The 18,971-nt window shown below is 41.4% G+C and overlaps 1 protein-coding gene across 1 annotated transcript; it reads left to right on the forward strand.

The window, feature by feature from the left end:
• Positions 1-1,765: 1,765 nt before the first annotated feature.
• On the forward strand, positions 1,766-5,242 carry MYF5 (myogenic factor 5). The gene is made up of 3 exons (XM_081310932.1): positions 1,766-2,703; positions 3,499-3,574; positions 3,971-5,242. Exons 1-3 carry the CDS (start codon positions 2,203-2,205, stop codon positions 4,159-4,161), a joined length of 768 nt encoding a protein of 255 aa, XP_081167058.1. The 5' UTR covers positions 1,766-2,202; the 3' UTR covers positions 4,162-5,242.
• Positions 5,243-18,971: the final 13,729 nt, after the last annotated feature.

Genomic DNA, 18,971 nt, shown 5'->3' on the forward strand with positions numbered 1-18,971 from the left:
TTTACATATGCTAATGGTGGACAGTGGATGCCACAAGTGGGGGTGCTTTATAGTTGCTGTTTGTAGGGTTGCTGTTTGCTGACCAGAATCCTGGAACTTGGCTGTGAACTCCTGGATGAGAATATCTACTCACTATTGTATTTTAGAGGCAGTGATGTGCTGCTCATTCAAATGTTTCCACCAGTGTGATGGAGGAACCTCGATCCTTCAGGAACTTAAGTTTTATATCTGGGGTAGCCCTGGGACTGTATTCATTTCAAAACCATCCACTTGTAAATAGGCCTAAGTAAAATGCAGATGGATTTCCCACGGGCCAGACAATTAAGCTGAGGTTGATGTGAAAAGAATTCTGATTTTCAAGGGAAATCATTGTCTTAGGGATGACAGAGTGGGGACAGATGAGAAGAGAGGAAAGGCAAGGTAGTAAAGGTATAAACCTCATTTACGGACATTGTCACACTCTCATGCTGGTTTTAGGACCTTCACTTGGGAGAGATCTTAACCTGGGAAGAGTTATAAGTATCCTGGTAACTATAGGTAGGAAAGCAGTTTTGCAAAAAAAAAAAAAAAAAAAAAAAAAAAAAAAAAGATACAAAGGAAAGTTCTACCCCACCCAATAACTTTTGAGTCACATATACTGAACTGGATATCCCTAGGTGAAATCCAGAGCACTCCCTCTTCCTTTCTATGGGCCACAAGCCCTGGTCCAAGACCTCCAACTGTTTGTGTAGACTTTAAGTAATTGTTTTCCTAAATATAAACAGCATCTCCTCACTTCAAATGATCTGAAAGTGGGTTAAAAGTGTTAGTAATTACTAAGCTGATTGAATAGATTATTATTTAAATGTCACTTGCCTTCTATCCACCAAAATTTCAAAGACTGCTGCTGGGGATTGCTTTACTGGAAGGCTTTTGTCATTGAAGTGTGTGAAGTCACTCCTGGTTGGAAGAATTGGAAATTTTACACTAGCCCGGGATGCTGTGCCGGCAGCTGGGACGCATCTGTAACGGTGTTAGTTTGCCTGAAAGCAGAAAATTAGCGACCCCAAAGCCCAGTTTGGCTGTTTAGTCTGTAGAAATGATCGGGCGGAGCACAGAAAGGGAAAAAAGGAGACTCGCTCCTGGAAAAGGACTTTGCGGGGAGTCTGAGGTCTAAAACGGGACTTCTTCCATTGCCACTGTAGAGACCCTCTCAATGCGGATCATCGGCCTGCTCAGGGTCTAGCCGAGCCCTGGCACGATGTAGGAGGCGCTCAGCGAATATGTGGAGAAGGGAGAAAGGAAGAAAGCAAGGGCGGGAGGAATGTGCCCGGTCTACTGGCTCTCCTTAGCCCACCTAAGAAATAACAGGGAGAGCGCCAAGCGAGTGCTGTCTTAAGGAAGCTCCCACCCATCTCTCCCCATTCACATAACGCCTATGAAATGACACCCTGATCAGAAATTCACTCACCTCAATCCTTTCAAAATAGCTGGTAAAAGAAAAAGAAACTCTGGAATCACTCCATGATTGAAAGGGTCACTTCAAGTTTTTAGCAACCATTATCGAATTCATTGAAAAAAAAAAAAAACTGCTAGGAAATATTTCATGGGGGAGAAAGAAAGGAAGACAGAGACCGAAAGAAACCTCCCCAGACTGGTTGATTTCTCATGTCCAAGACTGAAAGGGCAAGTAGGCTTTTGATGTCAGCTGACAAGTAGGGAGTTCTGTTGACTCTTAATCACTATTAATCCTGTTGTGAGTGAACAACTGCCATAAGTTGTTTCCTTTGTTTGTTACACTCTAGGTGGTCCCTCAATTTAGGTTAGTAGAGTGCAAGTGAGCAGGTAGGGAAACCATGCCCGTCCCAGCAGAAATGCAGTAAAGCCATTAGCTTCAAAAAGTGGGGGGAAGTAAATAGCAAATTGTCCCCAGAGGAAAGGCAGAGGTTTGCCCAGACAGCCCCTGAGGGGGTTAGGGTGGGATATGCTAATAGTGCCCGACTACTGGGGCCAGCCTCCCTCCCCCACCCCCAAGAATATATAAAGAGCCCCAACCCCAGCCGGCCGACCCAGGCCAGCGGGCGTCTGCCCTTGTTAATTACCGGAGAAACCAACCAGTGAGCTCCGCCTGGGATTTGCCCGACTGCAGTGGCCCCAGGTTCGCGTTTCTCCTTTATCTCTCCAGCTGCCGTCTAGTAGGTGCACTGCTGGCCTGTTCGCAGGATGGACATGATGGACGGCTGCCAGTTCTCACCTTCTGAGTACTTTTACGATGGTTCCTGTATCCCGTCCCCTGAGGGTGAGTTTGGGGATGAGTTCGAGCCACGAATGGGTGCCTTTGGGGCGCACAAAGCAGAGCTGCAGGGCTCAGACGAGGACGAGCACGTGCGAGCGCCTACCGGCCACCACCAGGCTGGTCACTGCCTCATGTGGGCCTGCAAAGCGTGCAAGAGGAAGTCCACCACTATGGATCGGCGGAAGGCAGCCACCATGCGTGAGCGGAGACGCCTGAAGAAGGTCAACCAGGCTTTCGAGACGCTCAAGAGATGCACCACGACTAACCCCAACCAGAGGCTACCCAAGGTGGAGATCCTCAGAAATGCCATCCGCTACATCGAGAGCTTGCAGGAGTTGTTGAGGGAACAGGTGGAGAACTACTACAGCCTGCCTGGACAGAGCTGCTCAGAGCCCACCAGCCCCACCTCCAACTGCTCAGATGGCATGGTAAGTCACAGCTGTGGTACCTACCCTCAGCTTCCCCAATCTTTTCTAAAACTCCTTTAGACCTCAATTAAATCAGGTGAGGTGAAATAGGCTGGGGTACAGGCAGTTGTTGAGTGGCTTTAAGAGAAAAGTGGTGTCCAGATTTAGAAACATGCCAGGAAAAAAACCTTGAATACGATTTTAGTTTGACTTCCTAGCAGGTTGTAGATAGACATTGTAGTAGAGATTTGGCACCAAGATAGGTGCTATGATATTTTCTCCATTACTTGTTTTATTTCCAAATTATATCACCGGCAGCCTCTGCCATATATTAACATTTAAAGGCAACTATCTGAAGCTCTCCCTGCCCCAGAGTTTATAACTTAATGAAGAAATAAAAACATCATGGCCTCAGTCCAGGCTCTGCTGAGGCCTGGCTGGAAGATTGTTGGTGCATTCTTTTCAGAGGGCGTTTGCTCCAATGCTGCCAGGTTTTAATGTGTTTTTGCCCTGGGAAAATATTCTCTCCCAGAATTAGTGTGGCTTCCTTCTATTCCAATCCATTTTGCATGGTTAACCCAATGCACATTGCTGCTGAATTCCACCCCTCTTTGCTTTGCTGTTGTTCTCCTCTTCTCCCAGTACAGAGATTGACCTCTGTGCCCTGGCAATTTGGAGAGGGCTAACCCTTCCTAAATCAAGGCAATGAAGGTGACTGAGAGTGGTCAGTTTACAGAGCTTGTGGCAAGCACTGCCTTGCCCTAAGTCAGTTTTGCCAAACCTGAAAACAAATATCTTTTGTTTCTTGTATTATAGCCTGAATGTAATAGTCCTGTCTGGTCCAGAAAGAGCAGCAGTTTTGACACTGTCTACTGTCCCGATGTGTCAAATGGTAAGAACTGATAATTTCAGAAGCATTTAAAGGCCAGTTCAACCTCACAATTCAGTCTATCATAGAAGAGTCTATTCTTCCAGGTAGTATTGGTAAAGGGAAGGAAAGGGAATGTTCTTGTGGAGAGGCTGTGGCAGAATAAAATACATTCACATTTTCTGCTCCCAATTCCCCCCCCCCACACACACACTTTTCCTTGAAATATTACCAGGGGGCTTCCTCACTCCACACTCCACCCTCAGGAATTGCCAGATATTTGCTGCAAATTCTATATCAGGCTTTCTGTGATCACCTGACCTTTGGTGTCAAAAGAGCTGACCTGTAGCTTAAGGGTCAAATAAGCAAGTCTGTTTATCTAGGGATAATTTTTTAATGTTTTTCCCCTTGTATTATTAGTATATGCTACAGATAAAAGCTCCTTATCCAGCTTGGATTGCTTGTCCAGCATTGTGGATCGGATCACCTCCTCAGAGCAACCTGGGTTGCCTTTCCAGGACCCAGCCTCTCTCTCTCCAGTTGTCAGCACTGATTTGCAGCCTGCAACTCCAGGGGCTTCTAGTTCCAGGCTTATCTATCACGTGCTATGAACTAAATACCTAGTCTGGATCAGTTTTGCCAGGAGGGCCCATTATCCAAGAGGAGAAGGCCAACAAGTCCAGAATGAAGACAACATGTATATAATGATTTCTTTTCAGTTGTAAATTTGTACATATTACCTTGCCACTTTATAAGAAAGCATATTTAACTAAAAGTTATGGTTACAATTAATACTTTCTCCTTCTCCTTCTTTTCTTCTTCTTTGTCTTTAACTTCATCTTCTTTTCTTTAGTTATATAGTTCCAATAATATTATTTCTGGTGGAGGTAATTCATTGAGGGTAGCTTGTTGCAATGCTTAACTTATATTTTTATATAAATATTTCTCATCAAAATAATATCTTTGTTGTTTAGATCTTTATTTTTTCTTCAAAGCATTTTAATATCTGGAATCAGTTACAGGGAATTTGAAATATATTTAATTTTTGCTCTTCTCCTTAATCTTTTGTTATATTGTATTAAATAAAAATAGAGCAATACTGCCTTATGGTATATACTTTGATCTTTTCTTATATCAATAAGAAATTTCTGATAAGAAATGCATCTTTTCAATGGAAGCACTAAATAGTACTTTGTGGATAATTTCAAGATATAAGAAATTTTGGAAATTCCACCATAAATAAAATTGTTTACTAAAAAAATATTTTGGTTCTTAACTTTTTAAAAGAACAACCCTAATCATGTCATCAGTCATTAACGTGAAATCTTTAAAGGTGGGCTGAACATAAACAGTTGTTTTATACGTAAATCTGAATATTTACCATCTCATGGACTACTTTAGGAACTCTTGATGTCACAAGTAAAAATATCATATTTCTATTTTAAACATATTTCAAGGGAGCCTGTTAAAGGAAAACTTTTCCTTTATCTTATTATTTTATATATAATGTCAAGTTTTGTGTGTGTGTGAAGGGAAAGTAGAAGTTCTTCAGTACAACATGTTTAAGCTAAAAGACCGCACAATATTACATGATTTTAATATCTACAATAACTTAGAAATCATGAGTTAAGTCTTATTTACTTTTCCTTCCTGCCTGAAACCATCTTGTTATATTAATATGTTAATATTGTCATTAAAATTGTTTAAAGGAATTGGACTGACTTTCTGTGTTGTTAGAGTGCCAGCATAAGAAAACTAACTCAAAGGATCCCTAAGAGAAGCAGACTTCAGGCTGTGGTTGTCTTCTTTTTTGAGTTTAATAATTGTGTGTGTGTGTGTGTGTGTGTGTGTGTGAGAGAGAGAGAGAGAGAGAGAGAGAGAGAGAGAGAGAGAGGAGGGAGAGAAATGGACATATGTCATCACCTTAAAGCTCTTCCAGAAAGAATTGAGATGAAAAATGATTAAGTGGAAAATTAGGTTGAAACAACCTTGGGATAATTCTCCCAAGTTTGCACTAGAGAGAAATAAGAAAGAAACATCCCTGAAACATTAAAAACAGCTGTTAACAAAGAACAAATATAAATACTTATTTCACCCTCTAATTTGTGCCTTAATTTAAAATTGCTAAGGGTTTGTGGTTACTTATACTAGCCAAAGCAGACAGACTCTGTTAGAGTTTGGCAATACTAATGTTCTCAGAAACATTCCCCTTCTTTATGATGAGTTTTCTGTGCTTGACCAGTCACCAGGCTTAAAGGAATCTAAATCATTTGATACAGGAAGGAGAAGGACTGATTTCTAAAAAAAAAAAAAAAATTATTGAGGTCATTGTAAAATCAACATGATACGATGTTAGTATCATTGCCTGATATGGAATACTGACTTTTAGCACACAAGTAAGTGCTTTGGGAGTATCACTGACTTGGGGGTATAAGGATTTTAGGTGAAGAGAATTCAAGAGGTCATGATAGAGATTTATATAAGGTTTCAACACAAGTTTGAGTTATTCACTTATATTAGACACTATGCTAGGCACATCTTTTTTCCTTTTGATATTTCTGTAGAGAGGTTGAGGATTTGTTTTTAGAATGAGAAAGAAAAACCTTTTTAAATATTTTTTAAAATTCAATTCACATTCTGTTCTATTTCATAAAAACTAAGCAGATAAATGACAGAAAACTATTAATTCAAGGGAATTAATTTTTCCTTACCAAATCCCATTTACTTCTATAACTTTGCAAGTGTATTCGATATTCTTAGTAAATATAATAATGATTGAGTTTTTAGAGCTTTTCCAGGGATCTGGATTTAATGCAAACCGTGAGTATCATTTGATTAAAGACAATAGGATTTGTGCCAGGTTGGACAATTACTCCTATTTCCAATGTACCAGCACTGAATACTCAGTATTCAGTGTCTACTCAGTAAATGGCCCAGTACAACACATCACTTGCAGCCATATATGCTTGTTTTTGGATATAAAGCCTTTGTAAATTGGTTTTCCATGGGTTCAGATCCAGAGAAGTCTTTCTTACTTCAAGAAAGTAGCAGGGGAAAAGGAGTGGAACAAACAAAATGTTTTGAGTGAGGAGAGGTTTCTGCCACCTATACATCCCCAGGAGTGAACAACTGAGCTACCTCTGAGTTTGTTATCAGAGCCCTTCACCTCATCTGGTGAGAGCCTTTGTGCTGCTGTGACCAAAGGACCTGACAAGAACAATTAGAGGAAGAAAAATTTGTTTGGGGGCTCATAGTTTCAGAGGTCTGAGTCCATAGTTGACTGACTCCTTTGCTCTGAGCCTGAGGTAAGGCAAAACATGATGGTGCAGGAGTGTGGTAGAGGGAAAATGCTCAGAGTATGGAACCAAGAAGCAGGGAGAGAGTGGGGGGAGAGAGAGAAAGAGAGAAAAGGAGAAAGAGAACATGCTGGTCAACAGGATAAACTATGTACCTCAAAGTCGTGCCTCCAGGAATCCACCTCCTTCAGCCACACCCTACCTGCCCATAATTACCACTGCTCAGTTAATCCCTAACAGGGGGTTAATGCACTGATTAGGTTAAGGCTCTTGTAACCCAATCATTTCACCTCTACATTTTCTTGCATTGTCTCATGCGTGAGATTTTGAGGGACACCACATATCTAAACCAAACAACATGCAACCATCAAATTTTAGAAGCAACTAGGGCAATGTCCCTATCTTCATCTGCAAATCTGATGGGGAAGAGGTTCTCAAGAAATGAGTCCAAAGAGCATCTCTTTTCCTCATGCCTGGGAAATGGAGGTTCACTAAGTTACATATGAAAACTGAATCCAATGGTATTTGAAAGCAAGATGCTGTACAACTCAGGATGTCTTGATTGTCTCATTTTCCTCTCATTTGAAAGATGCAATACAGATAAAATTAATGGCTATATAATAACCATAAATTGCTATTTATATGGTATTCTTAACAATTCTCAGATTAATCTGAGAGCGGTATTTCCTGAAATTTTCTCTTATGACAGTTACTAGGTTAAAGTGGTAATATAATTCTTTGACTTGCGGAGGTGGTATTTTTGGATATCAGAGTGCAGCTATTTGTAACTTCAGAAAAGCTCTGCTCAAATGGCAAAGTATCTCTGAAAATATCACCACAGAATGTCTCCATATTGTCCCAAAAGCACAGGCCATCAAATTTATTTTCTTTAAGAATTCTTATTATGATACTTTTGTTGATTTGTGACTTAGCTTATGATAAGATTATAAATAGTCATCACTAAAATCATTAGTCTTATAATCTTAAATAAGTAATTCTTTGTTAAAGGGAAAATAAGAAATCCTAATTCTATATCATTTAATTCACTTCTCTATCACTTGGGAATGGTGATAAAGCAGCAACTAGCAATTATTGAGTGCTAATCATTATGCATATAAGGAAATGGAGGCTTAAGGAGTTTTATCATTTGCCCAAGAAAACACAGTTAGCTATTTGAGTTTCTTCACAGTACATGTTTCAGGAGACTCAGGCAAGAGTTGCAAGGCTTCTTATGAATTTGTATTAGAAATTCTTTATGACTTAGTATTAGAAGGCCCAGAATATTCTTTTGGTCAAGAAAGTTACAAAAGGAAGCACAAAATCAAGAAGAAGCAAAGTTAACTCCCCCTTGAGTGGAGGAAACAGTAATGAATTTGATTCCGTATTTAATCTACCATAATAACTGTCTCTGCATCCGTATCATTCACCCACTCCACTGATTTCTGCTTCTGTCCATCACTGTCCATAGTCATCAATAACTTTCAAATCAATGGACTGTTTCAGTCCTGGGAAAGTTTATACATCTATGCCAGATGTCTCCCCCAATCTTAAGTCCTATATACCCAAATGTTCCAAAATCTCTCAGAAGTCTCAGTGGCATCTCAACATACTCCAAATTAAGTCCATCATATTCCCCCCTCTTGCTACCTCCAAAATTGATCTTCTTCCAATGTTAACACTTCCAGTGAATGATATTAGCAGCTATGTAAACATGAATTTTAGGCCTTATTCTGTTATCTCATAACTCTCTCTCTCCATCCTCTTAACCAATTCATTATAAAATCCTATTGATTTACTTTCCTAAATACTTCCCAGATCTCTACCTTTAATCCAAACTATGGTTATTTTTCTCTGGGACTGTCTTAAGATCTTCTTAATCTGTCCCTCTATAATTCCTGTCGATCTCCTACTTCTGCTATAGCACTCATGCTTTGGGGGGTGGGCTGTCCATTTCCTTTTCTTGGGTCATGCTGTTCAGGTAGAATCAATAGAACAACTTGGCTCCAAAAGTGAGCAGTTGTTCAGTTCATGAGTACATTCCCCCCGCCCCCCCCCGTGGCCATAATGATTGTTTCATGGATTGACATGGGAACCAAGTTGCTCTGTAAGTGCCAGTTCTGGAAATTTTGCTGGAGCTACAGGGAAAAGGAGGCTCTCTTTCTGTTGCGATGATAATATATGAGATTTTTGCCTCTAGGCTGCCAGCTGTCATCTTACCCTTAGAAAGGAGACCTGCCTAAAAATAAAGTGAACACAGTACAAAGCAGAGCTGTGATGCACAGAGATATATAGCTGAAAATAACATAGAGCAACTGGATCCTAAAATGTATGAATATCTTCTCTTGGCCACAGCTTACAATTTTGGAGCCAACAAATGATCTTTTTTCTTAAATTAGTATGAGTGGGTAGGAACTTTGTTAATTGAAACAGAAATAAACTTGCATAATACTACTGTTATGGTTTGGATCTAAAATGTTCCCCCAAAGTTCACATTTTTAAAGGCTTGGTCTCCAGTTTGGCAGGGTTCAGAGATGGGGTCTTTGGCAGATAATTGGATCATGGGCTCTGACCTCGACATGGATTAATTCCTGAATTAATAATTTTAGGGGTTGGGCCTAGGAGGAAGTAGGTTATCAGAGATGTGCCGTTGAAAACTGTAGTTTGCCCCCTGGCTCTTCTCTCTCTTTTTGCTACCCCACTATCATGAAGTAACCAGCTTTGCTCCTTCAGATATTCCCTGCTATGATGTTCTGCCTTGCCAGAAACCCATAGCAATGAATCCAGCTGACCACAGATGGAAATCTCGGAAAGCATGAACCAGAATATGTCTTTCTGCCATAAGTTAATTTTCTCAGGTATTTTATCACAGCAACAGAAAGTTGATTAACATAACCACTCTGATATCTTCTACATATTGCACCCAGAGCAAGTGTCTCAGAATATTCACCTGATCATGTCAACTATTCCATTTCCCCTCTAAGCTTATTGCATGTACAGTAAAAACAGAAGAAGCTCTGTTGACATGACCCACAAGGTTTTAGCATGGCAGACTCCTATCTACCTCTCTAGTATTACTCCTTTCTAGTCAAGCCCCTGCTTTGTCTCCACATCTGCTCGAAGGGCCTTTTATCAAGCCCAAAGGGGCTTTACAGATTCTTTTCTGCTACAATGTTCTCTCTTCTACTTCACCTTGTTAATTCTCATTCTTTTTGATCTCAGCTCAGTCATAAGTTTTCACCTGCTCCATTTCTGATGCAGACAATCTGATGTTTCTCTTCTACTGGAGGCCATTCTATTGATACCAAGCTTAGTGTGAATACACTATGACCTGGCAGCTCTGGGCTCCAGCAAATTTCCTACCTCAGCTAGAGTAGCTAGGACTAGAAATATGTGCCTTTGTGCTCAGCTTAGGCATCAGTTCTAAGGCAAGTTTGTCGTGAACACTCTCACAGTATCAAATCTTCTTTCTCTATGGTCACAATATGCCACAATTAAAATTGTTCATCCGTTTTTGTAATTAATTAACATTTTTTGTCCCCATTATGACAGCAACAAGGATGTGTTCATGATAAATCCTGTGTCCTCTGGGCTACAGGAGGAAATATACTGTGATATTATAAAATATATATTTGATATTCACCCAGTTTCTTGGCAAACAACTTTGTAACTCCAAAGTGCTAAGTGTCTTTTTGTGTGGTAATGAGTTCACCCCTAGGATGAGGTCACAATTAGAGGGTTGGGACATTCAGCCCCTTAACACAACCTCACAGGAGGAAAAAGGGGCTGAAGTTTGAGATGATCACTGATGGACAATGATTTAATCAATCACATTTATGTAATGAAGCTGCCATAAAACCCAGCAGACTTCTTCCAGATACCTGAACATATGGAAATTCCTGAAGGATGGATGATATTCCTAGAGACACCTAGGAAGTTTCACACCCCTCACCTCACACCTTACCCTATGCATCTTGTTAGTTATGTTCTTTGTAACATACTTTAAAATAAACTGATAAATTATGTCAAGTGCTTCCCTGAATTCTGTGAGCTGCTCTAGAAAATTAATAGAACTCAATGAAGGGGTTGTGGGGAGACTGATTATAACTGGCAGGTCAGAAGCACATGTAAAACAAACTGGAGCTTTTGAGTGACAGGATGAATAACACAAGTCTTCTAGAACTGAGCTCCCAATCTGCAAGATCCAATAATATCTCCTGGTAGGTAGGGTCAGAATTGAATTGGATTACAAGTGATATCTACTGGTGAATGTATGTGATACACTACTCCCCACCCCCAGTCACATATGAGGTCACAGAAGTATCTTGAATCGTAAGAGTATAGGATAAACTGACTTTTGTATTCATATATTCTTATCTATCTATTTACATATATGTATGTGTGTGTACATACCAAACAATATAGTATGGCAAATTGTGGGCATGTTTATACAGTGAATTAATTGATATTACTGAAGCATTTGTCATTAGAGAATGTATTCTTATTTTTCAAACTTCTTTATCATAGATTTTTTTTTGTGTGGTGCTGGAGATTGAACCCAGGGCCTTATGCATGCAAGGCAAGCACTCTACCAACTGAGCTATATCCCCAGCCCTCTCATAGATTCCTTGATACCTGTGTTATTCAGGTTTTTTTTAAATTGTTGGTTGTTCAAAACATTACATAGTTCTTGACATATCATATTTCACATTTTGATTCAAGTGGGTTATGAACTCCCATTTTTACCCCGTATACAGATTGCAGAATCACATCAGTTACACTTCCATTGATTTACATATTACCATACTAGTGTCTGTTGTATTCTGCTGCCTTTCCTATCCTCTACTATCCCCCCTCCCCTCCCCTCCCCTCCCCTCTTCTCTCTCTACCCCCTCTACTGTAATTCATTTCTCCCTCTTGTATTATTTTTCCCTTACCCCTCATTTCCTCTTGTATGTAATTTTGTATAACCATGAGGGTCTCCTTCCATTTCCATGCAATTTCCCTTCCCTCTCGCTTTCCCTCCCACCTCTCATCCCTGTTTAATGTTAATCTTCTTCTCATGCTCTTCATCCCTACTCTGTTCTTAGTTACTCTCCTTATATCAAAGAAGACATTTGGCATTTGTTTTTTAGGGATTGGCTGGCTTCACTTAGCATAATCTGCTCTAATGCCATCCATTACCCTCCAAATTCTATGATTTTGTCATTTTTAATGCAGAGTAATACTCCATTGTGTATAGATGCCACATTATTTTTTATCCATTCATCTATTGAAGGGCATCTAGGTTGGTTCCACAGTCCTGCTATTGTGAATTGTGCTGCTATGAACATCCATGTAGCAGTGTCCCTGTAGCATGTTCTTTTTAGGTCTTTAGGGAATAGACCGAGAAGGGGAATAGCTGGGTCAAATGATGGTTCCATTCCCAGCTTTCCAAGAAATCTCCATACTGCTTTCCAAATTGGCTGCACCAATTTGCAGTCCCACCAATAATGAGCAAGTGTACCATTTTCCCCACATCCTCGCCAGCATTTGTTGTTGTTTGACTTCCTAATGGCTGCCAATCTTACTGGAGTGAGATGGTATCTTAGGGTGCTTTTGATTTGCATTTCTCTGACTGCTAGCGATGCTGAGCATTTTTTCATGTGCTTGTTGTTTGATAGTATGTCCTCCTCTGAGAATTGTCTGTTCAGGTCCTTGGCCCATCTGTTGATTGGGTTATTTGTTATCTTATTGTCTAATTTTTTGAGTTCTTTGTATACTCTGGATATTAGGGCTCTATCTGAAGTGTGAGGAGTAAAGATTTGTTCCCAGGACGTAGGCTCCCTATTTACCTCTCTTATTGTTTCTTTTGCTGAGAAAAAACTTTTTAGTTTGAGTAAGTCCCATTTGTTGATTCTAGTTATTAACTCTTGTGCTATGGGTGTCCTATTGAGAAATTTGGGGCCCGACCCCACAGTATGTAGATCGTAGCCAAATTTTTCTTCTATCAGACACTGTGTCTCTGATTTGATATCAAGCTCCTTGATCCATTTTGAGTTAACTTTTGTGCATGGCGAGAGAAAAGGATTCAGTTTCATTTTGATGCATATGGATTTCCAGTTTTCCCAGCACCATTTGTTGAAGATGCTATCCTTCCTCCATTGCATGCTTTTAGCCCCTTTATCAAATATAAGATAGTTGTAACTTTGTGGATTGGTTTCTGTGTCCTCTATTCTGTACCATTGGTCCACCCGCCTGTTTTGGTACCAGTACCATGCTGTTTTTGTTACTATTGCTCTGTAGTATAGTTTGAAGTCTGATATTGCTATACTGCCTGATTCACACTTCCTGCTTAGCATTGTTTTTGCTATTCTGGGTCTTTTGTTTTTCCATATGAATTTCATGATTGCTTTATCTATTTCTACAAGAAATGCCGTTGGGATTTTGATTGGCATTGCATTAAACCTATAGAGAACTTTTGGTAATATCGCCATTTTGATGATGTTAGTTCTGCCTATCCATGAACAGGGTATATTTTTCCATCTTCTAAGATCTTCTTCTATTTCTCTCTTTAGGGTTCTGTAGTTTTCATTGTATAAGTCTTTCACCTCTTTTGTTAGGTTGATTCCCAAGTATTTTATTTTTTTTGAGGATATTGTGAATGGAGTGTTTTTCCTCATTTCCATTTCAGAGGATTTGTCGCTGATATACAGGAATGCCTTTGATTTATTCGTGTTGATTTTATATCCTGCCACTTTGCTAAATTCATTTATTAGCTCTAATAGTTTCTTTGTAGACCCTTCTGGGTCTTCTAGGTATAGAATTATGTCATCAGCAAATAGTGATAATTTAAGTTCTTCTTTTCCTATTTTTATGCCTTTAATTTCTTCCGTCTGTCTAATTGCTGTGGCCAGTGTTTCGAGAACTATGTTGAACAGAAGTGGTGAGAGAGGGCATCCCTGTCTTGTTCCAGATTTTAGAGGGAATGCCTTCAATTTTTCTCCATTCAGAATGATTCTAGCCTGAGGCTCAGCATAGATTGCTTTTACAATGTTGAGGTATGTTCCTGTTATCCCTAGTTTTTCTAGAGTTTTGAACATAAAGGGATGCTGTACTTTGTCGAATGCTTTTTCTGCATCTATCGAGATGATCATACGGTTCTTAATTTTAAGTCTATTGATGTGGTGAATAACATTTATTGATTTCCATATATTGAACCAGCCTTGCATCCCAGGAATGAATCCTACTTGATCATGATGCACAATTTTTTTGATATGTTTTTGAATCCGATTCGCCAGAATTTTATTGAGGATTTTTGCATCTATGTTCATTAGAGATATTGGTCTGTAGTTTTCTTTCTTTGAAGTGTCTTTGTCTGGTTTAGGAATCAGGGTGATGTTGGCCTCGTAGAATGAATTTGGAAGTTCTCCCTCTTTTTCTATTTCCTGAAATAGCTTGAAAAGTATTGGTATTAGTTCCTCTTTAAAGGTTTTGTAAAACTCTGCTGTATACCCATCCAGTCCTGGGCTTTTCTTAGTTGATAGTGTTTTGATGGTTTCTTCTATTTCCTCAATTGATATTGGTCTGTTTAGGTTGTCTATATCCTCCTGACTCAATCTGGGCAGATCATATGACTTAAGAAATTTATTGATGCCTTCACTATCTTCTATTTTATTGGAGTATAAGGATTCAAAATAATTTCTGATTATCTTCTGTATTTCTGAAGTGTCTGTTGTGATGTTGCCTTTTTTATCCTGTATGCTAGTAATTTGAGTTCTCTCTCTTCTTCTCTTTGTTAGCATGGCTAAGGGTCTGTCGATTTTATTTACTTTTTCAAAGAACCAACTTTTAGTTTTGTCAATTTTTTCAATTGTTTCTTTTGTTTCGATTTCATTAATTTCAGCTCTGATTTTAATTATTTCTTGCCTTCTACTTCTTTTGCTGTTGTTTTGCTCTTCTTTTTCTAGGATTTTGAGATGAAGTATGAGATCATTTATTCTTTTTTTAAGGAATGAACTCCAAGCAATGAATTTTCCTCTTAGAACTGCTTTCAATGTGTCCCATAGATTCCGTTATGTTGTGTCTGTGTTTTCATTTATCTCTAAGAATTTTTTAATTTCCTCCTTGATGTCTTCTATAATCCATTGATCATTCAGTAACCTATTGTTCATTCTCCAAGTGATACATGATTTTTCCTTCCTTCTTTTATTGTTCATTTTCAGTTTCATTCCATTATGATCAGATAAGATGCATGGTATTATCTCTACTCCTTTATATTGTCTAAGAGTTGCCCTGTGACATAATATATGATCTATTTTTGAGAAGGATCCATGTGCTGCTGAGAAAATAGTGTAACTGCTTGATGTTGGGTGGTATATTCTATATATGTCAATTAAGTCTAGGTTAGTAATTGTGTTATTGAGTTCTATAGTTTCCTTATTCAACTTTTGTTTGGAAGATCTGTCCAGTGGTGAGAGAGGTGTGTTGAAGTCTCCCATGATTATTGTATGGTGGTCTATTAGACTCTTGAACTTGAGAAGAGTTTGCTTGATGAACATAGCTGCACAGTTGTTTGGGGCATATATATTTATGATTGTTATGTCTTGTTGGTGTATGGTTCCCTTGAGCAGTATGTAGTGTCCCTCTTTATCCCTTTTGATTAACTTTGGCTTGAAATCTATTTTATTTGATATGAGTATGGAAACTCCTGTGTTTCCAAAGTCCATATGAGTGATATGATTTTTCCCAACCTTTCACCTTCAGTCTATGTATATCCTTTCCTATCAAATGCGTCTCCTGTAGGCAGCATATTGTTGGGTCTTGTTTTTTGATCCATTCTACTAGCCTGTGTCTCTTAATTGGTGAGTTTAAGCCATTAACATTTAGGGTTATTATTGAGATATGGTTTGTTCTTCCAGCCATATTTGTTTATTTATGTTACTAAACATGGTTTGTTTTCCTCTTTGATTATTTTGCCCCCTTTACTGTCCTACCTCCCACTGTTGGTTTTCATTGTTGTTTTCCATTTCCTCTTCCTGAAATGTTTTGCCAAGGATGTTTTGAAGAGATGGTTTTCTAGCTGCAAATTCTTTTAACTTTTGTTTATCGTGGAAGGTTTTAATTTCATCTTCCATCCTGAAGATTAATTTTGCTGGATACACGATTCTTGGTTGGAACCCATTTTCTTTCAGAGTTTGAAATATGTTATTCCAGGATCTTCTAGCTTTCAGAGTCTGTGTTGAAAGATCAGCTCTTATCCTGATTGGTTTACCCCTAAATGTTATCTGCTTCCTTTCTCTTGTAGCTTTTAAAATTCTCTCCTTATTCTGTATGCTGGGCATCTTCATTATAATGTGTCTAGGTGTGGATCTCTTATGATTTTGCACATTCAGCGTCCTGTAGGCTTCTAGGATTTGGGATTCTGTCTCATTCTTCAAGTCTGGGAAGTTTTATCATAGTATTTCATTGAATAGATTGCTCATTCCTTTGGTTTGGACCTCTATACCTTCCTGTATCCCAATGACTCTTAAGTTTGGTCTCTTTATGTTGTCCCATATTTCTTGAATGTTCTGCTCATGGTTCCTTAACAGTCTTGCTGAGCTGTCTATGTTCTTTTCAAGTTGAAATACTTTGTCTTCATTGTCTGATGTTCTATCTTCTAAGTGTTCTACTCTGCTGGTAGTATTCTCAATTGAGTTTTTAAGTTGGTTTATTGCTTCCTGCATTTCTAGGATTTCTATTTGTTTGTTTTTTATTACCTCTATCTCCCTGTGTAATTGATCTTTTACTTCCTGGATTTGTTTATGTAGTTCCTTGTCAAAGTGATCTTTCATTGTCTGATTTTGCTGTCTCATGTCTTCCTTGAGACTCCAGATCATCTGAAGCGTGTATATCCTGAATTCTTTATCTGACATTCCATCTGTTGCAGCTATTACCTCTTCTAAAGTTGAGTTGACCTGCATTGCTTGTGGTCCTTTCTTTCCTTGTTGTTTCATACTGCTCGCGTTTCTTTCTGCTTGGTGAAACTATTGTGTTTTTGAAATTTTCCCCCTATATATTTATATTACTCTTGTATAGTTGAAAATTCTCCCTTGCAGGGCGGGCAGAGGCTGTGCTCCTCCTCCAGTTGGTGTGACGTGTCTACCAAGCCCGCGGACCCCTGGGGCTATTCTGCTGGTCAGTCGCAGGTCTGCCTACCTTGCAGGCGCGGGTGGCAGCTCTGCTCTGCCCTTACTCCAATTGGGGTGACGTGTCTACCACGCCGGGGGTCACTGGGCCTGTTCCGGGTGCGGGAGGCGGCTCTGCTCTGCCCCTACTCCAATTGGTGTGACGTGTCTACCACTCCGGCGGGTCGCTGGACCTGTTCAGGGTGCGGGCAGTGGCTCTGTTCTGCCCCTACTCCAATTGGGGTGACGTGACTACCACGCCGGCAGGCCTCTGGGCCTGTCCCGGGCGCGGGCGGCAGCTCTCCTCTGCCTCTCCTCCAATTGGTGTGACGTGTCTACCACGCCTGCGGACCGCTGGGCCTGTTGTGCCGGTCGGTCGCAGGTCTGCCTACCTTGTGGGCGCGGGTGGCGGCTCTGCTCTGCCCCTTCTCCAATTGGGGTGACATGACTACCACGCCCGCGGGTCGTTGGGTCTGTTCCGGATGCGGGCGGCAGCTCTGCTCTGCCCCTACTCCAATTGGTGTGACGTGTCTACCACGCTGGCAGGCCGCTGGGCCTATTCCGCCGGTTGGTCACAGGTCTGCCTAGCTTGAGGGCTCGGGCGGCGGCTCTGCTCGGCCCCTACTGCAGTTGGGGTGAAGTGATACCATGCCGGCGTGTCGCTAGGCCTGTTCCGGGTGCGGGCGGCGGCTCTGCTCTGCCCCTACTCCAATTGGTGGGACGTGTCTACCACGCTGGCGGGTTGCTAGGCCTGTTCCGGGCGCAGGCGGCAGCTCTGCTCTGCCCCTACTCCAATTGGTGTGATGTGTCTACCATGCCGGCAGGCCGCTGGGTCTGTCCCGCTGGTTGGTCACAGGTCTGCCTACCTTGCAAGGTCAGGCAGCAGCTCTGCCCGGCCCCTACTGCAGTTGGGGTGAAGTGATACCACGCCGGCGGGTCACTAGGCCCACTCCAGGCGCGGGCGGCGGCCCTGCTCTGCCCCTACTCCTATTGGTGTGACGTGTCTACCACGCTGGCACGCCGCTGGGCCCGTTCCGCTGATCAGCCGGTGGTCTGCCTACCTTGCGGGCTTGGGCGGCAGCTCTGCTCAGCCCCCACCGCAGTTGGGGAGAAGTGATACCACGCCAGCGGGTCGCTGGGGCTGTTCCGGATGCGGGCTGCAGCTCTGCTCTTCCCCTCTGGCCCCCACAGCACTCAGCAGGATCCGGACCGAGAAGCAGTCTCCGTGGTTCCTCAGCCCTGGGTCAGAGCAGCTCTGGGAGCCAGAACTCGGCTGCTCTGGGCTCCGTGCATGCTCTGATAAGAGCAGGCTCCAAGAAGCAGCCTCCGCGGGCTCCTTAGCCCTGGGCCAGAGCAGTTCCGGGAGCCAGAATTCAGCTGCCCCAGGCTCTGTGTATGTTCTGATAGGAGCAGGCCCCAAGAAGCAGTTTCCGCGGGTTCTTTAGCACTGCGCCTGAGTAATTTGTCTGCGAGACACAGGCGAATGGCAGCCTGAAATTACCTGTTCTATGGTTGAATGAGCTGCGATCAGTCGAAAACAGGGATGATGACGTCAACTCTCCAAGATGGTGGCCGCTGGCTTCCTCTGTGGTCTGACCGGTGGAGAACCGAACTGAACCGCTTCCTTCCCCCGTCTCAAACCCAGAATTCAGCACTGTGTACAGTGATTGCACAGCTGGCAGGAGCCCACAGAATCCGTAGCGCTGTATCTTTGCGTTGCTATCTCTTGCTTCCCAGCGCATGCCGCAGATTCTAGCCATGGGGCGATTTGCTGAATAAGCTGCGTGACCCTCTGTGCGGACAAATTGCTCGCGTTTGAGCCCCTGCAGCTGATCCTTGTGCGATGAAAATCCTTCCACTAGGTTTTGGAGCACCCCAGTTTTGCTAGAAATTCCTAACAAGATAGTTTTTAGCTGTTCTAACTCATCATTCTTCCGAACAGTGACGCAGTACACGGGAGTGATGCACTCCCTTCGCCGC

Source organism: Spermophilus citellus (assembly GCF_964194105.1).
Source record: "Spermophilus citellus genome assembly, chromosome: 10".
Classification (NCBI taxonomy): domain Eukaryota; kingdom Metazoa; phylum Chordata; class Mammalia; order Rodentia; family Sciuridae; genus Spermophilus; species Spermophilus citellus.